General features: G+C 43.7%; 3 protein-coding genes and 1 pseudogene across 5 annotated transcripts in view; 1 reads left to right on the top strand and 3 right to left on the bottom strand.

The window, feature by feature from the left end:
- Window positions 1–974: 974 nt before the first annotated feature.
- On the bottom strand, window positions 975–8,069 carry LOC113747048 (protein VAC14 homolog; annotated as a pseudogene).
- vac14 (vac14 homolog (S. cerevisiae)) lies at window positions 4,674–7,991 on the bottom strand. The gene has a single exon (XM_010730378.3). It carries the CDS (start codon window positions 7,958–7,960, stop codon window positions 5,588–5,590), a length of 2,373 nt encoding a protein of 790 aa, XP_010728680.2. The 5' UTR covers window positions 7,961–7,991; the 3' UTR covers window positions 4,674–5,587.
- On the top strand, window positions 8,037–10,757 carry LOC104918625 (zinc finger protein 2). Of its 3 annotated transcripts, none has more exons than XM_019264981.2 (6): window positions 8,037–8,167; window positions 8,292–8,584; window positions 8,688–8,818; window positions 9,220–9,300; window positions 9,445–9,550; window positions 9,640–10,757. In XM_019264981.2, the coding sequence occupies exons 2-6, from the start codon at window positions 8,320–8,322 to the stop codon at window positions 10,530–10,532; spliced, it is 1,476 nt and encodes a 491-aa protein (XP_019120526.2). In that variant the 5' UTR covers window positions 8,037–8,167; window positions 8,292–8,319; the 3' UTR covers window positions 10,533–10,757. The 3 variants fall into 3 exon arrangements, with proteins under 3 accessions (XP_019120526.2, XP_027141743.1, XP_019120528.2); XM_027285942.1 differs by lacking the exon at window positions 8,037–8,167 and having other exon boundaries at window positions 8,171–8,584; window positions 9,640–9,915; window positions 10,163–10,757; XM_019264983.2 differs by lacking the exons at window positions 8,037–8,167; window positions 9,220–9,300 and having other exon boundaries at window positions 8,171–8,584.
- Window position 10,758: 1 nt separating this feature from the next.
- LOC104918578 (zinc finger protein 271) overlaps window positions 10,759–14,025 on the bottom strand; it is an 11,002-nt gene continuing 7,735 nt past the window's right edge. The window contains exons 5-8 of the mRNA XM_010730376.3: window positions 13,108–13,477; window positions 12,640–12,776; window positions 12,438–12,543; window positions 10,759–12,339 (exon numbers count right to left, since the gene is read on the bottom strand). Of these exons, the coding sequence (XP_010728678.3) occupies window positions 11,726–12,339; window positions 12,438–12,543; window positions 12,640–12,776; window positions 13,108–13,477 (1,227 nt within the window). The 3' untranslated portion in view covers window positions 10,759–11,725. The remainder of the gene's footprint in view (window positions 12,340–12,437; window positions 12,544–12,639; window positions 12,777–13,107; window positions 13,478–14,025) is intronic.

Raw genomic sequence — 14,025 nt, 5'->3', positions numbered from 1 at the left:
CACTAACTCAGATATACTCCCCCCCCCCCCTCATAATTATTTTGCTTATAAAGTATGGAAAACTTTTTAATCACTGGTCCACTTTATTGATTTTCAACACGAACTGACATAACTGTGAATCTTTTAAGAATAGACAAACAAACACTCTACAAAGAGCAACATATATTTTGAAGAACATGTAGAAAGTAATGGAATTAAGCTGAGTGTGTAATGCAAAGTTTCTGCTCAGCTGTTTGAACAAAAAATGGCAAGAGGTGGAACAACACGGGTCTACTCAGAATTATGCCAGAGTTCAGTCTTCATGGCTTCCAAAATTTTGAATCTCAGCTGACCTGGGTCATCCTCTACATGTGAGATTTCTTTTCTGGCTAACAAGGATTAAGGCAATCCTGAACAAATTCTCTATATTCATGCTGCTCAGCAGGATACACCGTGGAAATAATGTGATTCACATGGACATGACGTGACGGAAGTGTGGTATTTACCACTAAAATGCATATCAGATTCACTAAAAACACTGTGAACATTTCATTTATGTGGAACAAATCTCAGCTGCTGACATGGCATATGGAAACTTCGGATGTGGCCATATTATACACACCACAATTTTGATGCGTGAGATTTTATGTACATTCTTCAAATCTTCGCAAAAAGCAGTAACTTTGATTTGCCAGTGTATAGTCTGACATGTATTAAATCTGTTTTCTGTTTTAAATGTTTTGTTTCTTATGTTACATAGTATTCTCTTCATTATTAGCAAAGAAATGTACAAAACATACTTGTTTTTTTTGACAATGGATACCCAGTACTTCTCCGATAAGACGTTTTATACTTACTTTATACTTTTGATTCATAGCATCTTAATAATTTTCCAGTACAACTCTCTATATTTTTATTTGTCCTTAATATATATATTTTTGGCCTCCTCTCGCTGTCCTCAAGGGCCAGAGGTCACTATGCACAGAGACTTCACATCAGCTTTCTGTCGGGTGATCAGAGGCACGTCCAGAGCGTTGGTGTCGGACCTCCCGTGTTTGCTCTGAACAAGATCGAAATGCTGAAGCAGCTCATGTAATCCATCTGAGTGTGGGAGGCACGTTTGGAAACCACTTGCTGTTTGAGTCCATATACTGGATTCATCCACAGTCCTCATGAGCTCTGGGTTGGGGACACACTGCAAGCGGGGGGAAGCAGTTGGAAAGCCTGACTCTGTGGCAGGAGCTCAGCAGGCCATACAGTGCTTTTATCAGGTAAGGGTTGTTCTCCACATCTAGAGCTGCAGGCGAAGGTAGGTGAAAATGGGGCTTTCGATGAGCTGTACCAGCTTGTCGACCTCCATCAGGAAGTCTACTGTCCACCTCCAGATCTCCAAATTTCTGGATGAGATCATAGGCATGTTTGTAGTTCTGTGTGAGGAAACAAGTGACACAGTGGCCACAGGGTTGTGGCACCAAGAACGATACAGACAGCAAACACAAGCACAGCTCTCCTGAGTGCGTAGGTCTTTCAGCTGGTTGCGTAACTGGAAGAGCTCAGCCGGGTGAGCAGATGGTGTTAAGTGTCTAACCATGGTGGAGGCAAATTTGAGATCCTCCTCCTTAGCAAGATGTCAGCCCATAGAGTGGAAGATGTTCTCTGCATGAAGCAACAGACAGAGCTGCCGGATGATGAAAGCCCCTCTGTTCTCCAGAGCTTCCTCTCCAGGCTGAAGCGTTTCAGCAGGTTGATCATGAACTTGTAAAATAGGATTCATACTGGGAGTCGAAGGAGATGAGTCTGCTGCTTTGGAGCCTGTGCTAGGTTGCTGTCCTGGCTTGGTGCTCTCTGGGACCTTAGCTCCAGTTTGTTGTCATGCTGTCGCAGGAGCCAACTTGGTCTGTTTGGCCGGCAGGAGATGATGCTATCTCAGCTAACACCTCCAGATCTTTTAGGATAACCTCCATCAGACTCATCAGACAGTGTTTTCAGCAGCATGGGAAACAGGCTGTCTGTGTGGCGGAACATTTACGTGGTGTCTTGATGTAGAGGTAGTAGGCCACTTGAGCACAGCTATGCGGTCATCATGCCCGTGGAGGAGTCGCGGAGGTGCCGGTCCAATACCTGACAATACCATCCAGATCCAGGGTTACCTGAGGCCTGTCGGCACTCGCTGGAGGGTGAAGAAGCTGATGTTACTGAAACCAACAGATTCTTGTGATGCATTCAGCATATCATTGCTGTCTGTCTCCGTCTTAGGCTGCCATCTTCTCTAGACAGCGACCCTGTACTTCCACTTTATCTTCATCCTCCATCCTCATCATCCTCAGGAGTTACCAGCTTCATCAGATGTGATTACGGCGCTGGCTGCTTCTTTGGTATTCTTCTTTCTGTCATCATAAGAAAGGCAGGCAGCACAGACGTTAGGATGCCAGAAGAGTAGGGGAGCATCACTCTGCCTGCAAGCTGGATAAACTCTCTCATCCAGGTCATAGCTGTCAGCTGGATCAATCAGTTGTAGATCTTGCTGCATGTCTGTTGTCTGATCAGTCTGCAGTACTGACAATGGATGTGGTTCCATCTGCAATTTCACACTGGGGGGGGTTTTTTTTTATCTCCTTCAGAAACTCTCCCAGCACGACTTCACACGTCCTCACGATCTCCTTGCTGTTGTCTCCCAGGATCTGGAAGAGCCCATCCAGGATCTCAGGGAGGTAGTCTAACAGGTTGATGTCTGGCACAGACTCCAGCAACATGGATCCAGGAAATTATAACTGCCGGGCATATTGATTATTGGAGTAGATCCTCTCTCTCAGCAGGGGGACGAACGCCACCAAGTCAAACTTGTTACTTTCTGTCACAATGTCTTTAGCAGTCTGTCCAGGATTTCAGATCCACTTTTCACATTAGGGTCTGGATCTGCTGCAAGCTTGCTGAGACCATCAAAGAGCAGGTTGAAGTGGGGCGCACTGCTCCCCTGGCCACTTTAACGATATTATAGGGGCCTCACATGCCAAGTAGCGCAAACGACTGTCTGAGTCATTAAAACACGTGAGCACTGGCTCAATAAGCTCCTTCAGATACAGACCAGAGTCCTTGCCGAGGCGATGGAGCAAGCTGCCAGTCCAATAAGACCCCCTTTGCGGCTGTGGGGGTGCGGGAAAGCGCAAACTCCGAAGCCAGGATCTGGATGACATGTCTGATTTGAGTGGGTTGTTCTGAGCCACAAACTCCCGGACCAGTTTCTCCAATTTCTAGAGCGCGACTTTCCTCTTCTCGTACAGTTTGTCATTCAAAGCCCGGACGATGTTGGGCGTCAGGGGCGAAAAGTCCTTCTCCGTGTTCATGATCGCAGCCGCGGTTGTAGCGGATGGTTTCTGCTGATCTCTGCGCTGAGTGCGAAGAATCGGTTTGCATTGATGATTTATTTCTAGAGAAAAAACCATCGGTTACACTCGCGAATGAGGAAGTCCTGTAAATACAACGCAGCTGACCGGTTGCATCCGCCGGAAAACGCGTCACAGTTGCTACATTTATTTAGGTCCCGCTTGTGGAGTACCGTTACTCCATTAGCTACGCATGCGGCTAATGCATGTTTTCGTTTTTTTTTTTTTTTATCACGCAACAGGCTCGCTCCTTGAATTTTTATTATTATTCATGTTTTTTTTTCTTTAGCTGGTGAAGTGTGCTGCTGCAGCCGGTGATGACGAGCCGCCTCCCTTTCCACTCACAGCTCTCCTCCATCATGGAGACGATGGCCAGGTCTGTCCTGAGTCAGGTCTGCAAACTGGTGGATGAAGACCGACCGAGCTCCGGCTGGAGGCTGTCTCGGCTCATGGCTGCTAATTCAGCCCTGACAGAGAAAGTAAACACTCGCAGTGCGAGCTGACAGTTGCCCCCACATTTGTGTAAAAGTTATCACAGTGTAGGTGTACAAGCTGCCTGCGACAGGGACGGGGATGCTCATGGTAACTACAGCAACCAAAGACTGTTTGAACAGAAACCATCGACATTGCTTCTGTGTTTATAGTGTTTTTCTTTTTTTTTTTTTACTTCTATTGTTAGACCTTTCCTCAGTGTCGGTTCTCCCACCATAGGGGGGATCTTTGGAAAAGATTGGTGTTGAATCTGTGGAAGACAGAGGACCCATACTGCATGGAGAGTGTCCCAACTCACCACTCTCATCTGAGAAAGTAAGAGAAAGGTTTACACATGTTGAAGTGTAATGGACATAAAACAAGGGTAATAAAACAGGTTTAAATAAGTATATAAACTAGAGATTACATGTTATCCAGTGTTTCATAAAAAGGTCTGCTTGTGCACATTGTAAAGTAATAGTATTTGGGTTATAGATGCCCTGATTGTAGGCAATATGTATATTCATGATTGTTTATGTGGTCATACATCTATCTCATTGTAATAAACAATGGCTAAAACAGTTTCCAACTCAAAACACACGTACACTGTGTCTAACATACTTTTTATTTTTTTTTTTTTTTTGACTAATCCTGTGAAAATCCTTCTTGTGGATTTAACTCTCTCTCTCTCTCTCTCTCTCTCTCTCTCTCTCTCTCTCTCCCCCCCACACACACACACACACACACACACACACACACACACACACACACACACACGTATCCAATATTTCTCATAATATATTTTGCTTAATAAAGTATGGAAAAACTTTTTAATCACTGGTCCACTTTATTGATTTTCACACAGAACTGACATAACTGTAAAATCTTTTTAAGAATAGACAAACAAACACTCTACAAAGAGCAACATATATTATTGAAGAACATGTAAGAAAGTAATGGAATTAAAAGCTGAGTGTGTGTAATGCAAAGTTTCTGATCAGCTGTTTGAACAAAGAAACGGCAAGAGGTGGAACAACACGGGTCTACTCAGAATTAATGCCAGAGTTCAGTCATTCATGGCTTCCAAAATTTTGAATCTCAGCTGACCTGGGTCAATCCTCTACATGTGAGATTTCTTTTCTGGCTAACAAGAGATTAAGGCAATCCTGAACAAATTCTCTAATATTCATGCTGCTCAGCAGGATACACCGTGGAAATAATGTGATTCACATGGACATGACGTGACGGAAGTGTGGTATTTACCACTAAAAATGCATATCAGATTCACTAAAAACACTGTGAACAATTCATTTATGTGGAACAAATCTCAGCTGCTGACATGGCATAATGGAAACTTCGGATGTGGTCATATTATCACCACCACAATTTTGATGCGTGAGATTTTATGTACATTCTTCAAATCTTCGCAAAAAGCAGTAACTTTGATTTGCCAGTGTATAGTCTGACATGTATTAAATCTGTTTTCTGTTTGAAATGTTTTGTTTCTTATGTTACATAGTATTCTCTTCATTTTTAGCAAAGAAATGTACAAACATATCTGTTGTTTTTTGACAATGGATACCCAGTACTTCTCCGATAAGACCGTTTTTAATACTTACTTAATACTTTTGATTCAATAGCATCTTAATAATTTTCCAGTACAACTCTATATATTTTATTTGTCCTTAATATATATATTTTTTGGCCTCCTCTCGCTGTCCTCAAGGGCCAGAGGTCACTATGGCACAGAGACTTCACATCAGCTTTCTGTCGGGGTGATCAGAGGCACGTCCAGAGCGTTGGTGTCGGACCTCCAGGTGTTTGCTCTGAACAAGATCGAAATGCTGAAGCAGCTCATTATAATCCATCTGAGTGTGGGAGGCACGTTTGGAAACCACTTGCTGTTTAGAGTCCATATACTTGGATTCATCCACAGTCCTCATGAGCTCTGGGTTGGGGACACACTGCAAGCGGTGGGAGAGCAGTTGGAAAGCCTGACTCTGTGGCAGGAGCATCAGCAGGCCATACAGTGCTTTTATCAGGTAAGGGTTGTTCTCCACATCTAGAAGCTGCAGGCGAAGGTAGGTGAAAATTGGGCTTTCGATGAGCTGTACCAGCTTGTCGACCTCCATCAGGAAGTCTACTGTCACCTCCAGATCTCCAAACTTCTGGATGAGATCATAGGCATGTTTGTAGTTCTGTGTGAGGAAACAGAGTGACACAGTGGCCACAGGGTTGTGGCACCAAGAACGATACAGACAGCAAAACAAAGCACAGCTCTCCTGAGTGCGTAGGTCTTTCAGCTGGTTGCGTAACTGGAAGAGCTCAGCCGAGGTGAGCAGGATGGTGTTAAGTGTCTGAACCATGGTGGAGGCAAATTTGAGATCCTCCTCCTTCAGCAAGATGTCAGCCATAGAGTGGAAGATGTTCTCTGCATGAAGCAACAGACAGAGCTGCCGGATGATGAAAGCTCCTCTGTTCTCCAGGAGCTTCCTCTCCAGGCTGAAGCGTTTCAGCAGGTTGATCATGAACTTGTAAAAATAGGAGTTCATACTGGGAGTCGAAGGAGATGAGTCTGCTGCTTTGGAGCCTGTGCTAGGTTGCTGTCCTGGCTTGGTGCTCTCTGGGACCTTAAGCTCCAGTTTGTTGTCAGTGCTGTCGCAGGAGCCAACCTGGTCGGTTTGGCCGGCAGGAGATGATGCTATCTCAGCTAACACCTCCAGATCTTTTAGGATAACCTCATCAGACTCATCAGACAGTGTTTTCAGCAGCATGGGAAACAGGCTGTCTGTGTGGCGGAACATTTTACGTGGTGTCTTGATGTAGAGGTGGTAGAGCCATTTGAGCACAGCTATGCGGGTCATCATGCCCGTGGAGGAGTCGCGGAGGTGCCGGTCCAATACCTGAACAATACCATCCAGATCCAGGGTTACCTGAGGCCTGTCGGCACTCGCTGGAGTGAAGAAGCTGATGTTACTGAAACCAACAGATTCTTGTGATGCATTCAGCATATCATTGCTGTCTGTCTCTGTCTTAGGCTGGCCATCTTCTCTAGACAGCGACCCTGTACTTCCACTTTTATCTTCATCCTCATCCTCATCATCCTCAGGAGTTACCAGCTTCATCAGACTGTGATTACAGGCACTGGCTGCTTCTTTGGTATTCTTCTTTCTGTCATCATAAGAAAGGCAAGGCAGCACAGCAGTTAGGATGCCAGAGGAGTAGGGGAGCATCACTCTGCCTGCAAGCTGGATAAACTCTCTCATCCAGGTCATAGCTGTCAGCTGGATCAAATCGTTTGTGAGCTTTGTTTCATCTGCTACCTGGCAGTGGATGACAAGGATGTTGGCCATCTCAGCAAATTTCACACTGGAGGGGGTTTTCTTTATCTCCTTCAGAAACTCTCCCAGCACGACTTCACACGTCCTACGGATCTCCTTGCTGTTGTCTCCCAGGATCTGGAAGAGCCCATCCAGGATCTCAGGGAGGTAGTCTAACAGGTTGATGTCTGGCACAGACTCCAGAACATGGATCCAGGAAATTATGAACTGCCGAGCATATTGATTATTGGAGTAGATCCTCTCTCTCAGCAGGGGGACAAACGCCACCAAGTCAAACTTGTTACTTTCTGTCACAATGTCTTTCAGCAGTCTGTCCAGGAGTTCAGATCCACTTTTCACATTAGGGTCTGGATCTGCTGCAAGCTTGCTGAGACCATCAAAGAGCAGGTTGAAGTGGGGCAGCACTGCTCCCCTGGCCACTTTAACGATATTATAGAGGGCCTCACATGCATAGTAGCGCAAACGACTGTCTGAGTCATTAAAACACGTGAGCACTGGCTCAATAAGCTCCTTCAGATACAGACCAGAGTCCTTGCCGAGGGCGATGGAGCAAGCTGCCAGTCCAATGAGACCCCCTTTGCGGCTGTGGGGGTGCTGGGAAAGCGCAAACTCCGAAGCCAGGATCTGGATGACATGTCTGATCTGAGTGGAGTTGTTCTGAGCCACAAACTCCCGGACCAGTTTCTCAATTTCTAGAGCTGCGACTTTCCTCTTCTCGTACAGTTTGTCATTCAAAGCCCGGACGATGTTGGGCGTCAGGGGCGAAAAGTCCTTCTCCGTGTTCATGATCGCAGCCGCGGTTGTAGCGGATGGTTTCTGCTGATCTCTGCGCTGACGTGCGAAGAATCGGTTTGCATTGATGATTTATTTATTTCTAAGAGAAAACACATCGGTTACACTCGCGAATGAGGAAGTCCTGTAATACAACGCAGCTGACCGGTTGCATCCGCCGGAAACGCGTCACAGTTGCCACATTTATTTAGGTCCCGCTCTGTGAGTACCGTTAGCTCCATTAGCTACGCATGCGGCTAATGCATGTTTTCGTTTTTTTTTTTTTATCACGCAACAGGCTCGCTCCTTGAATTTTTATTATTATTCATTGTTTTTTTTTCTTTAGCTGGTGAAGTGTGCTGCTGCAGCCGGTGATGACGAGCCGCCTCCCTTTCCACTCACAGCTCTCCTCCATCATGGAGACGATGGCCAGGTCTGTCCTGAGTCAGGTCTGCAAACTGGTGGATGAAGACTCGACCGAGCTCCGGCTGGAGCTGTCTCGGCTCATGGCTGCTAATTCAGCCCTGACTGAGAAAGTAAACACTCTGCAGTGCGAGCTGACAGTTGCCCCCAAGTTGTGTAAAAGTTATCACAGTGTAGGTGTACAAGCTGCCTGCGACAGGGACGGGGATGCTCATGGTAACTACAGCAACCAAAGACTGTTTGAACAGAAAACATCCACATTGCTTCTCTGTTTATTAGTGTTTTTCTTTTTTTTTTCTTTTTTTACTTCTACTGTTAGACCTTTCTTCAGTGTCTGGTTCTCCCACCATAGAGGGGATCTTTGGAAAAGATTGGTGTATGAATCTGTGGAAAGACAGAGACCCATACTGCATGGAGAGTGTCCCAGACTCACCACTCTCATCTGAGAAAGTAAGAGAAAGGTTTACACATGTATGAAGTGTTTATGGACATAAACAAGGGTAATAAAACCGGTTTAAATAAGTATACAAACTAGAGATTACATGTTATCAGTGTTTCAATAAAAAGGTCTGCTTGTGCACATTGTAAAGTTATATATATATATGTATTTGGTTATAGATGCCCTGATATGTAGGCAATATGTATATTCATGATTGTTTATGTGTTCATACATCTATCCATCATGTAATAAACAATGGCTAAAACAGTTTCCAACTCAAAAACACGTACACTGTGTCTAACAATACAATTTTTTTTTTTGACTAATGCTGAAAATCCTTTGTTGTTATAACACATCAAATAGTTGCCCGTCTCAACTTCACAGAGCTTGATATGATGCTTTCAAATTGCAGGTTTTGTCCAACCACCAGTCTAAACTCAAAATACATTTGCAGCAAATCACCACCGCATTTGAGAAGCTGTATCCAGAGAAGGTTTTTTCCATTTTTTCCCATTTTGCTGTTGCAGTTGATTGCCCGACTAATCATTTCAGCTCTAGTCTGGTAAAGCATTGCTGTCATAGAAACTAATGCTGTATTGAACTACAGTTTAACATTTTCACTTCTCTGTTTTTGTAGTCTGTAGTGACGCTGTCTGACCAAATTACTGTGACCGAGATCAAAGATGAGGATTACGTGGAGGATGCCGCGGGCAGCGGCCACCGGGAAACACTTAATACAGAAGGTGAGAGTGAAGGGGCATTGACACACTGCAGATTTAGTAGCAGCTTCTGATGCTTTTTTAGTGTTTGACGTTGTATTTTTATATAACAGAACACGATAAAAGCATGGCTGAGGAAGCAGAGCAGCTGTCTGTCGATTTCTCAGCTGATGGCAGTGCTTGCAGCTTGTCATGTGATCAGGACAGAGAAGAAGCTGTGTCTGCAGGTAGTATTGAAGAACCACCCATGCAGCTGATATCCATCAATGACACAGAGGAGGCCTTCAGCACTCATATTATTCCAATCGAAGAGGATGATGATGATGAGGAGGATGACGATGTACAGTTTGTTGAAGAAAGTCAGCAGGAGCCAACAATGAATGCTGCAGGTGGGCCCAGCCACAACAAGCAGCAAACATTAATTTCTAACAACTCTGAAAACAGCTCTGCTCTGGATAAAGATTCACATGATGACTGTAATACACGTAATGTTCCAACCACCAGGCATCCAAACAGAGACAAATTTACTTGTCGAATATGTAGCAGAACATTCTTCCACAAGGGCACTCTAACACACCACATGAAGTCGCACAAGTCAAACTTTTGCAATATTTGCAAGCAGCATTTCCCTCACAGGAACAAGTTAAACTCGCACACCTGTGTGCCTCCGGTTCCCGCTCAGAGAGTCAGTAAGTCGTGTGAGCTGTGCGGGAAGACCTTTGCAAACCCATCGGCTCTGAGGATTCACTACGTTGTCCACACAGGAGAGAAACCCTACAGATGCAGCTTGTGTGGGAAAGGGTTCACCCAGAAAGGCAATCTGAAATGTCACCTACGCATCCATACTGGAGAGAGACCCTTCTCCTGTGTTAGATGTGGGAAGACATTCACGCAAAAGGTCAACCTCAATCATCATTTAATGGCACACAGAAATCAAGAGTTTGTGAGAGAAAAGCCTAGAGCTACGAGGCATCTTAAAAACTTAATGGATAAAAAATGTCAGTGACTGACTGTGGTATAAGGTTAGTATCTGTCTTATCTGAATGCATCTTCTAGTACATTAGTGTAAGGACAGTTAATGTCATGTTTGTACTCTCTGTAGTATTGTGCCTAAAAGATCAGGAGTGTGGAGCAAAATGTCCTGTTTTTGTCAAGTTGTTTTTTATTTAATTAGTGAGTACTTCAGTGTTTGTTCTTTTGGTCTTTCCAATAAAACAGTCATGAATGTTCACTTGTTGATTTAAGTTTTATTTGATAGAACTCTCCTTTGTAAAGTATAAATTACTTTGTCTAATCTAAACTCAAGTTGCCTTTGAAGAATCCATTTTTATCAGTGGAGTCTTTACATATTCAATGTTGACAGTCTGAACAATGTACATCTCATTTTGTAAGGGGCATGCAGGTTTGAGTGAAACAGTTCAAGATTTCTTTCTTGGGCTGGGTTAATTCACTCAGGTCAATGTGCTCTGTTCTGTTCAGTGAAATCATTACAAGAAAAATAGGTACTTAGTACAGATAATTGCTCTGTTTAGATGTGATGACAGTTCAGTACAGAAGTTTAAAAAATATGATTTCTTGAACAGAAATGGTTAACATCTAGAAAGAAAAAAAAAGTTTGGCTTGACTGCACACTGACAACACAATTTGTCTGTTATAACCAGCCATACAAATACATTTTAGAACAATAACAACATTTAGACCTGAACAATTTCCATCTCATTTAAATATTATATGACCCACACACACACATCAACAACTGTTTTTAACAATTTTTAAAAGAAATACGCCTACCCATTTTCTGTCCAGTTAAATGCCATGAAATGAGGCATAACGTACGGGAAATATAGAGCAGTGGTGAGACTTGGGCAGTGAAGCAAACAGAGCGAGTTGTTTTACTTCTACATTGTAGTGAAGAGGTAGTTTTGAAGGTTTATGCTACGTGTGCAAACAATGAAGCACTTATCATTATTTTGGCATTGTCTGATACAAGCCTTTTGTGGCTTGAAATATGACACTGAGGTATGTATAGTGTTAGAACCGTATGAGAACATGCAATGAATGAAATGTATTTTTGTTGGAGCTCGGATGAGGTACTCACATTAGATGTAGTTTCATATAAACATTTTGGCACATGTACAGAGAACACTTCTGTCGCAGGTCTGATCTGACTTCTTACCAGTTACCATGTGGTTTGATCAGTCAGTTGAAACACTGGTGGTGGTTTAAACCATACTTGTATGCATAACATTTCCCACAATCCACGCAGCTATATGGCTTTTCACCTGTGTGTGTTCGAAGATGTATGTTCAGAGAGCTTTTCTGGGAAAAACTTTTGCCACAGTCTGGACAACTGTAAGGCTTCTCGCCAGAGTGCACACGCTGGTGCAGTTTCAGGTATGTTTTCTGTGCAAACCGCTTCCCACAGACTGAGCAGCTGAAAGGCTTCTCGCCGGAGTGTCGCCTGATGTGGACTTTTAAACTGCTCAAATAGTTGAATATTTTCCCACAGAATAAGCACTCAAATCGTTTCGTCGGCTTGATAGCTTTTGGCAGAACGGTGTGGTCTTTGGGTGCATTCATGTGGACACTGTTCGTGTAGTCTGAATATTCGGCGGTGGCTGGAGGAGGATTTGTGTTGTCAACCAGTGTGCTCATTGTTGCGTCATCTATTAACTTGTCCATAATTGTTGGCTGAGTGCGTAGTTGTGTTTGACTGTCAGCCGTCATGGGGAAGTTGTTTAAATCCCCTGAGTGAAGCTGCAGCTCATCAACAGATCTATGAAGCATGCCGTCCTCCTCAAACATTCCAACAACTGTCAAATGAGAATAAATGCAATTAAATCACAGAATCTTTCATCAGGCCATAAAGATCTGGTTTGGTTTTGTTTGTTTTTTTTAAACCAAAACTTACGTTTTCGGTTATCCATGAGCCTCATCTGTTGACCAATGGGATGATCATCATATATCTCCTCCTTGACAAAGATGAGATCAGGTTCTCTCTCCAATAAGTCGATATCCTACCAACAAGACACGTGACAAACAGTCATCTCAGCCCAACAATGAAACGACTGCATTTGGGGGGGGAATTAAAAAATACAAATTTGGTAAAAGACCTGTACACCCATGCTTGTCATAGCAGCCGGCTCCACTGTCTCTTTTCTTTGCGGTGGGAGTTTGTCTTCTCTCCACAGATCCATGCACCAGTCCTTTCCAAAAACTCCATCGATGGCTGGAGCAGGCTGCTGCTGTTCTGGAAGAAGAAGCGGGTATGAGATTGTGAGATCAAATAAAGCTAAAAAATAATAAAAAAAGACAGTTAATGTTTTATTTTGCAGAATGTTAAATACTGATGCACTTAGATAGATAGATATACTTTATTTATCCCAAGCTGGGAAATTATAGTAATAAATAAGAAGTAAGAAATAGTTCTGGATACAACTAAGTTATAGTCAGTTGTAGTTTACACTAAAGCCAACCAACACTGCTATAGAAATATCAGCCTTTATGTTACACTGGGTGAAACCCCCTCCAGGGTAGCAGCCCAAACCCGACTTGTCGGTCTACAGTCCGGCCGTGCTGACCTGCTGGGTGTCGGCGGCTGACACTGTTGACATGTGCAGGGTAGGTCTGCGCCTCCCTCGCTGCTCTCAGCTGGACCTCCAGTGAGTAACACCGCTTCTTCAGCGCCTCGTTCTCCGTCTTGTGCAGCGATATCTCGGTGTGAAGGACGGAGGAGCATTCATCAGCCAGGTTGCCTATTTCAACCAAAGCCGCCTTTGTTAGCCTCTCCAGGACGGCGGCTAACTGCGTCCGAAAGCTCCGGTTTGTGGTGTCGCACATCATCTCGACTTGGAGGCTGAAGATTTCGAAATCGTGGCGAGATTTTCCAGCGTAGCGACGTTTTTCTTTAATCAGAGAGGGCACAGCTGTGTCGCGAGGGGTTGTGGGTAAACGTCACGTACCAACGTTTGCTTCTTCTTCTTCTTCTTCTTCTTCTTCTTCTTCTTCTTCTTCTTCCTCTGTGTTTATTGGCAGTCTGCATCCTTAATGTTGCATTTACCGCCATCTGCTGGTCTGCTATTATTCTTTTAATTAATCCAGTCCACATTCTACTATACTCTTTTTTTCTCCACTCAAACTTTATTGATTTTTGGTATATAACAACATTAAAGAACACATCACAGGGTCAGTGGGGTACACGTTGTTAATATTCCTCAAATGTCTCTGACATCAGTCCAAGTTTTCGGTGGTGTCTCTGCTTTGAGATTTATGCTCTGTCCATTTTTCGCATTTCTTATCAAATTCCGTTTGCCGAAGTCTCAATATATATAAATATATAAATTTATAAAAAATTAGTGCTGTCAAAATTAACGCGTTAATTTTGTCGATTAATTTTAAAGAATTAACGCGTTTAAAAAAATTAACGCAATTAACGCGGTTTTGGATGTGGCAAAGTAGAGCTTTGTTTCCCAGATATATTAGTGTGTGTGTGTGTGAAT

The sequence above is a fragment of the Larimichthys crocea genome, chromosome XII, assembly GCF_000972845.2.
Source record: "Larimichthys crocea isolate SSNF chromosome XII, L_crocea_2.0, whole genome shotgun sequence".
Lineage (NCBI taxonomy): Eukaryota > Metazoa > Chordata > Actinopteri > Sciaenidae > Larimichthys > Larimichthys crocea.
This window is presented reverse-complemented; position numbering and strand designations above follow the sequence as displayed.

Bases quoted from the DNA above. Each gene is read 5' to 3' on its own strand.
- vac14 (XM_010730378.3), bottom strand. From the start codon at position 7,960: ATGAACACGGAGAAGGACTTTTCGCCCCTGACGCCCAACATCGTCCGG.
- LOC104918625 (XM_019264981.2), top strand. From the start codon at position 8,320: ATGACGAGCCGCCTCCCTTTCCACTCACAGCTCTCCTCCATCATGGAG. The intron at 8,819-9,219 runs GTAAGAGAAAGG...TTCAAATTGCAG, and splicing joins CACCACTCTCATCTGAGAAA to GTTTTGTCCAACCACCAGTC. The intron at 9,301-9,444 runs GTTTTTTCCATT...CTGTTTTTGTAG, and splicing joins AGAAGCTGTATCCAGAGAAG to TCTGTAGTGACGCTGTCTGA.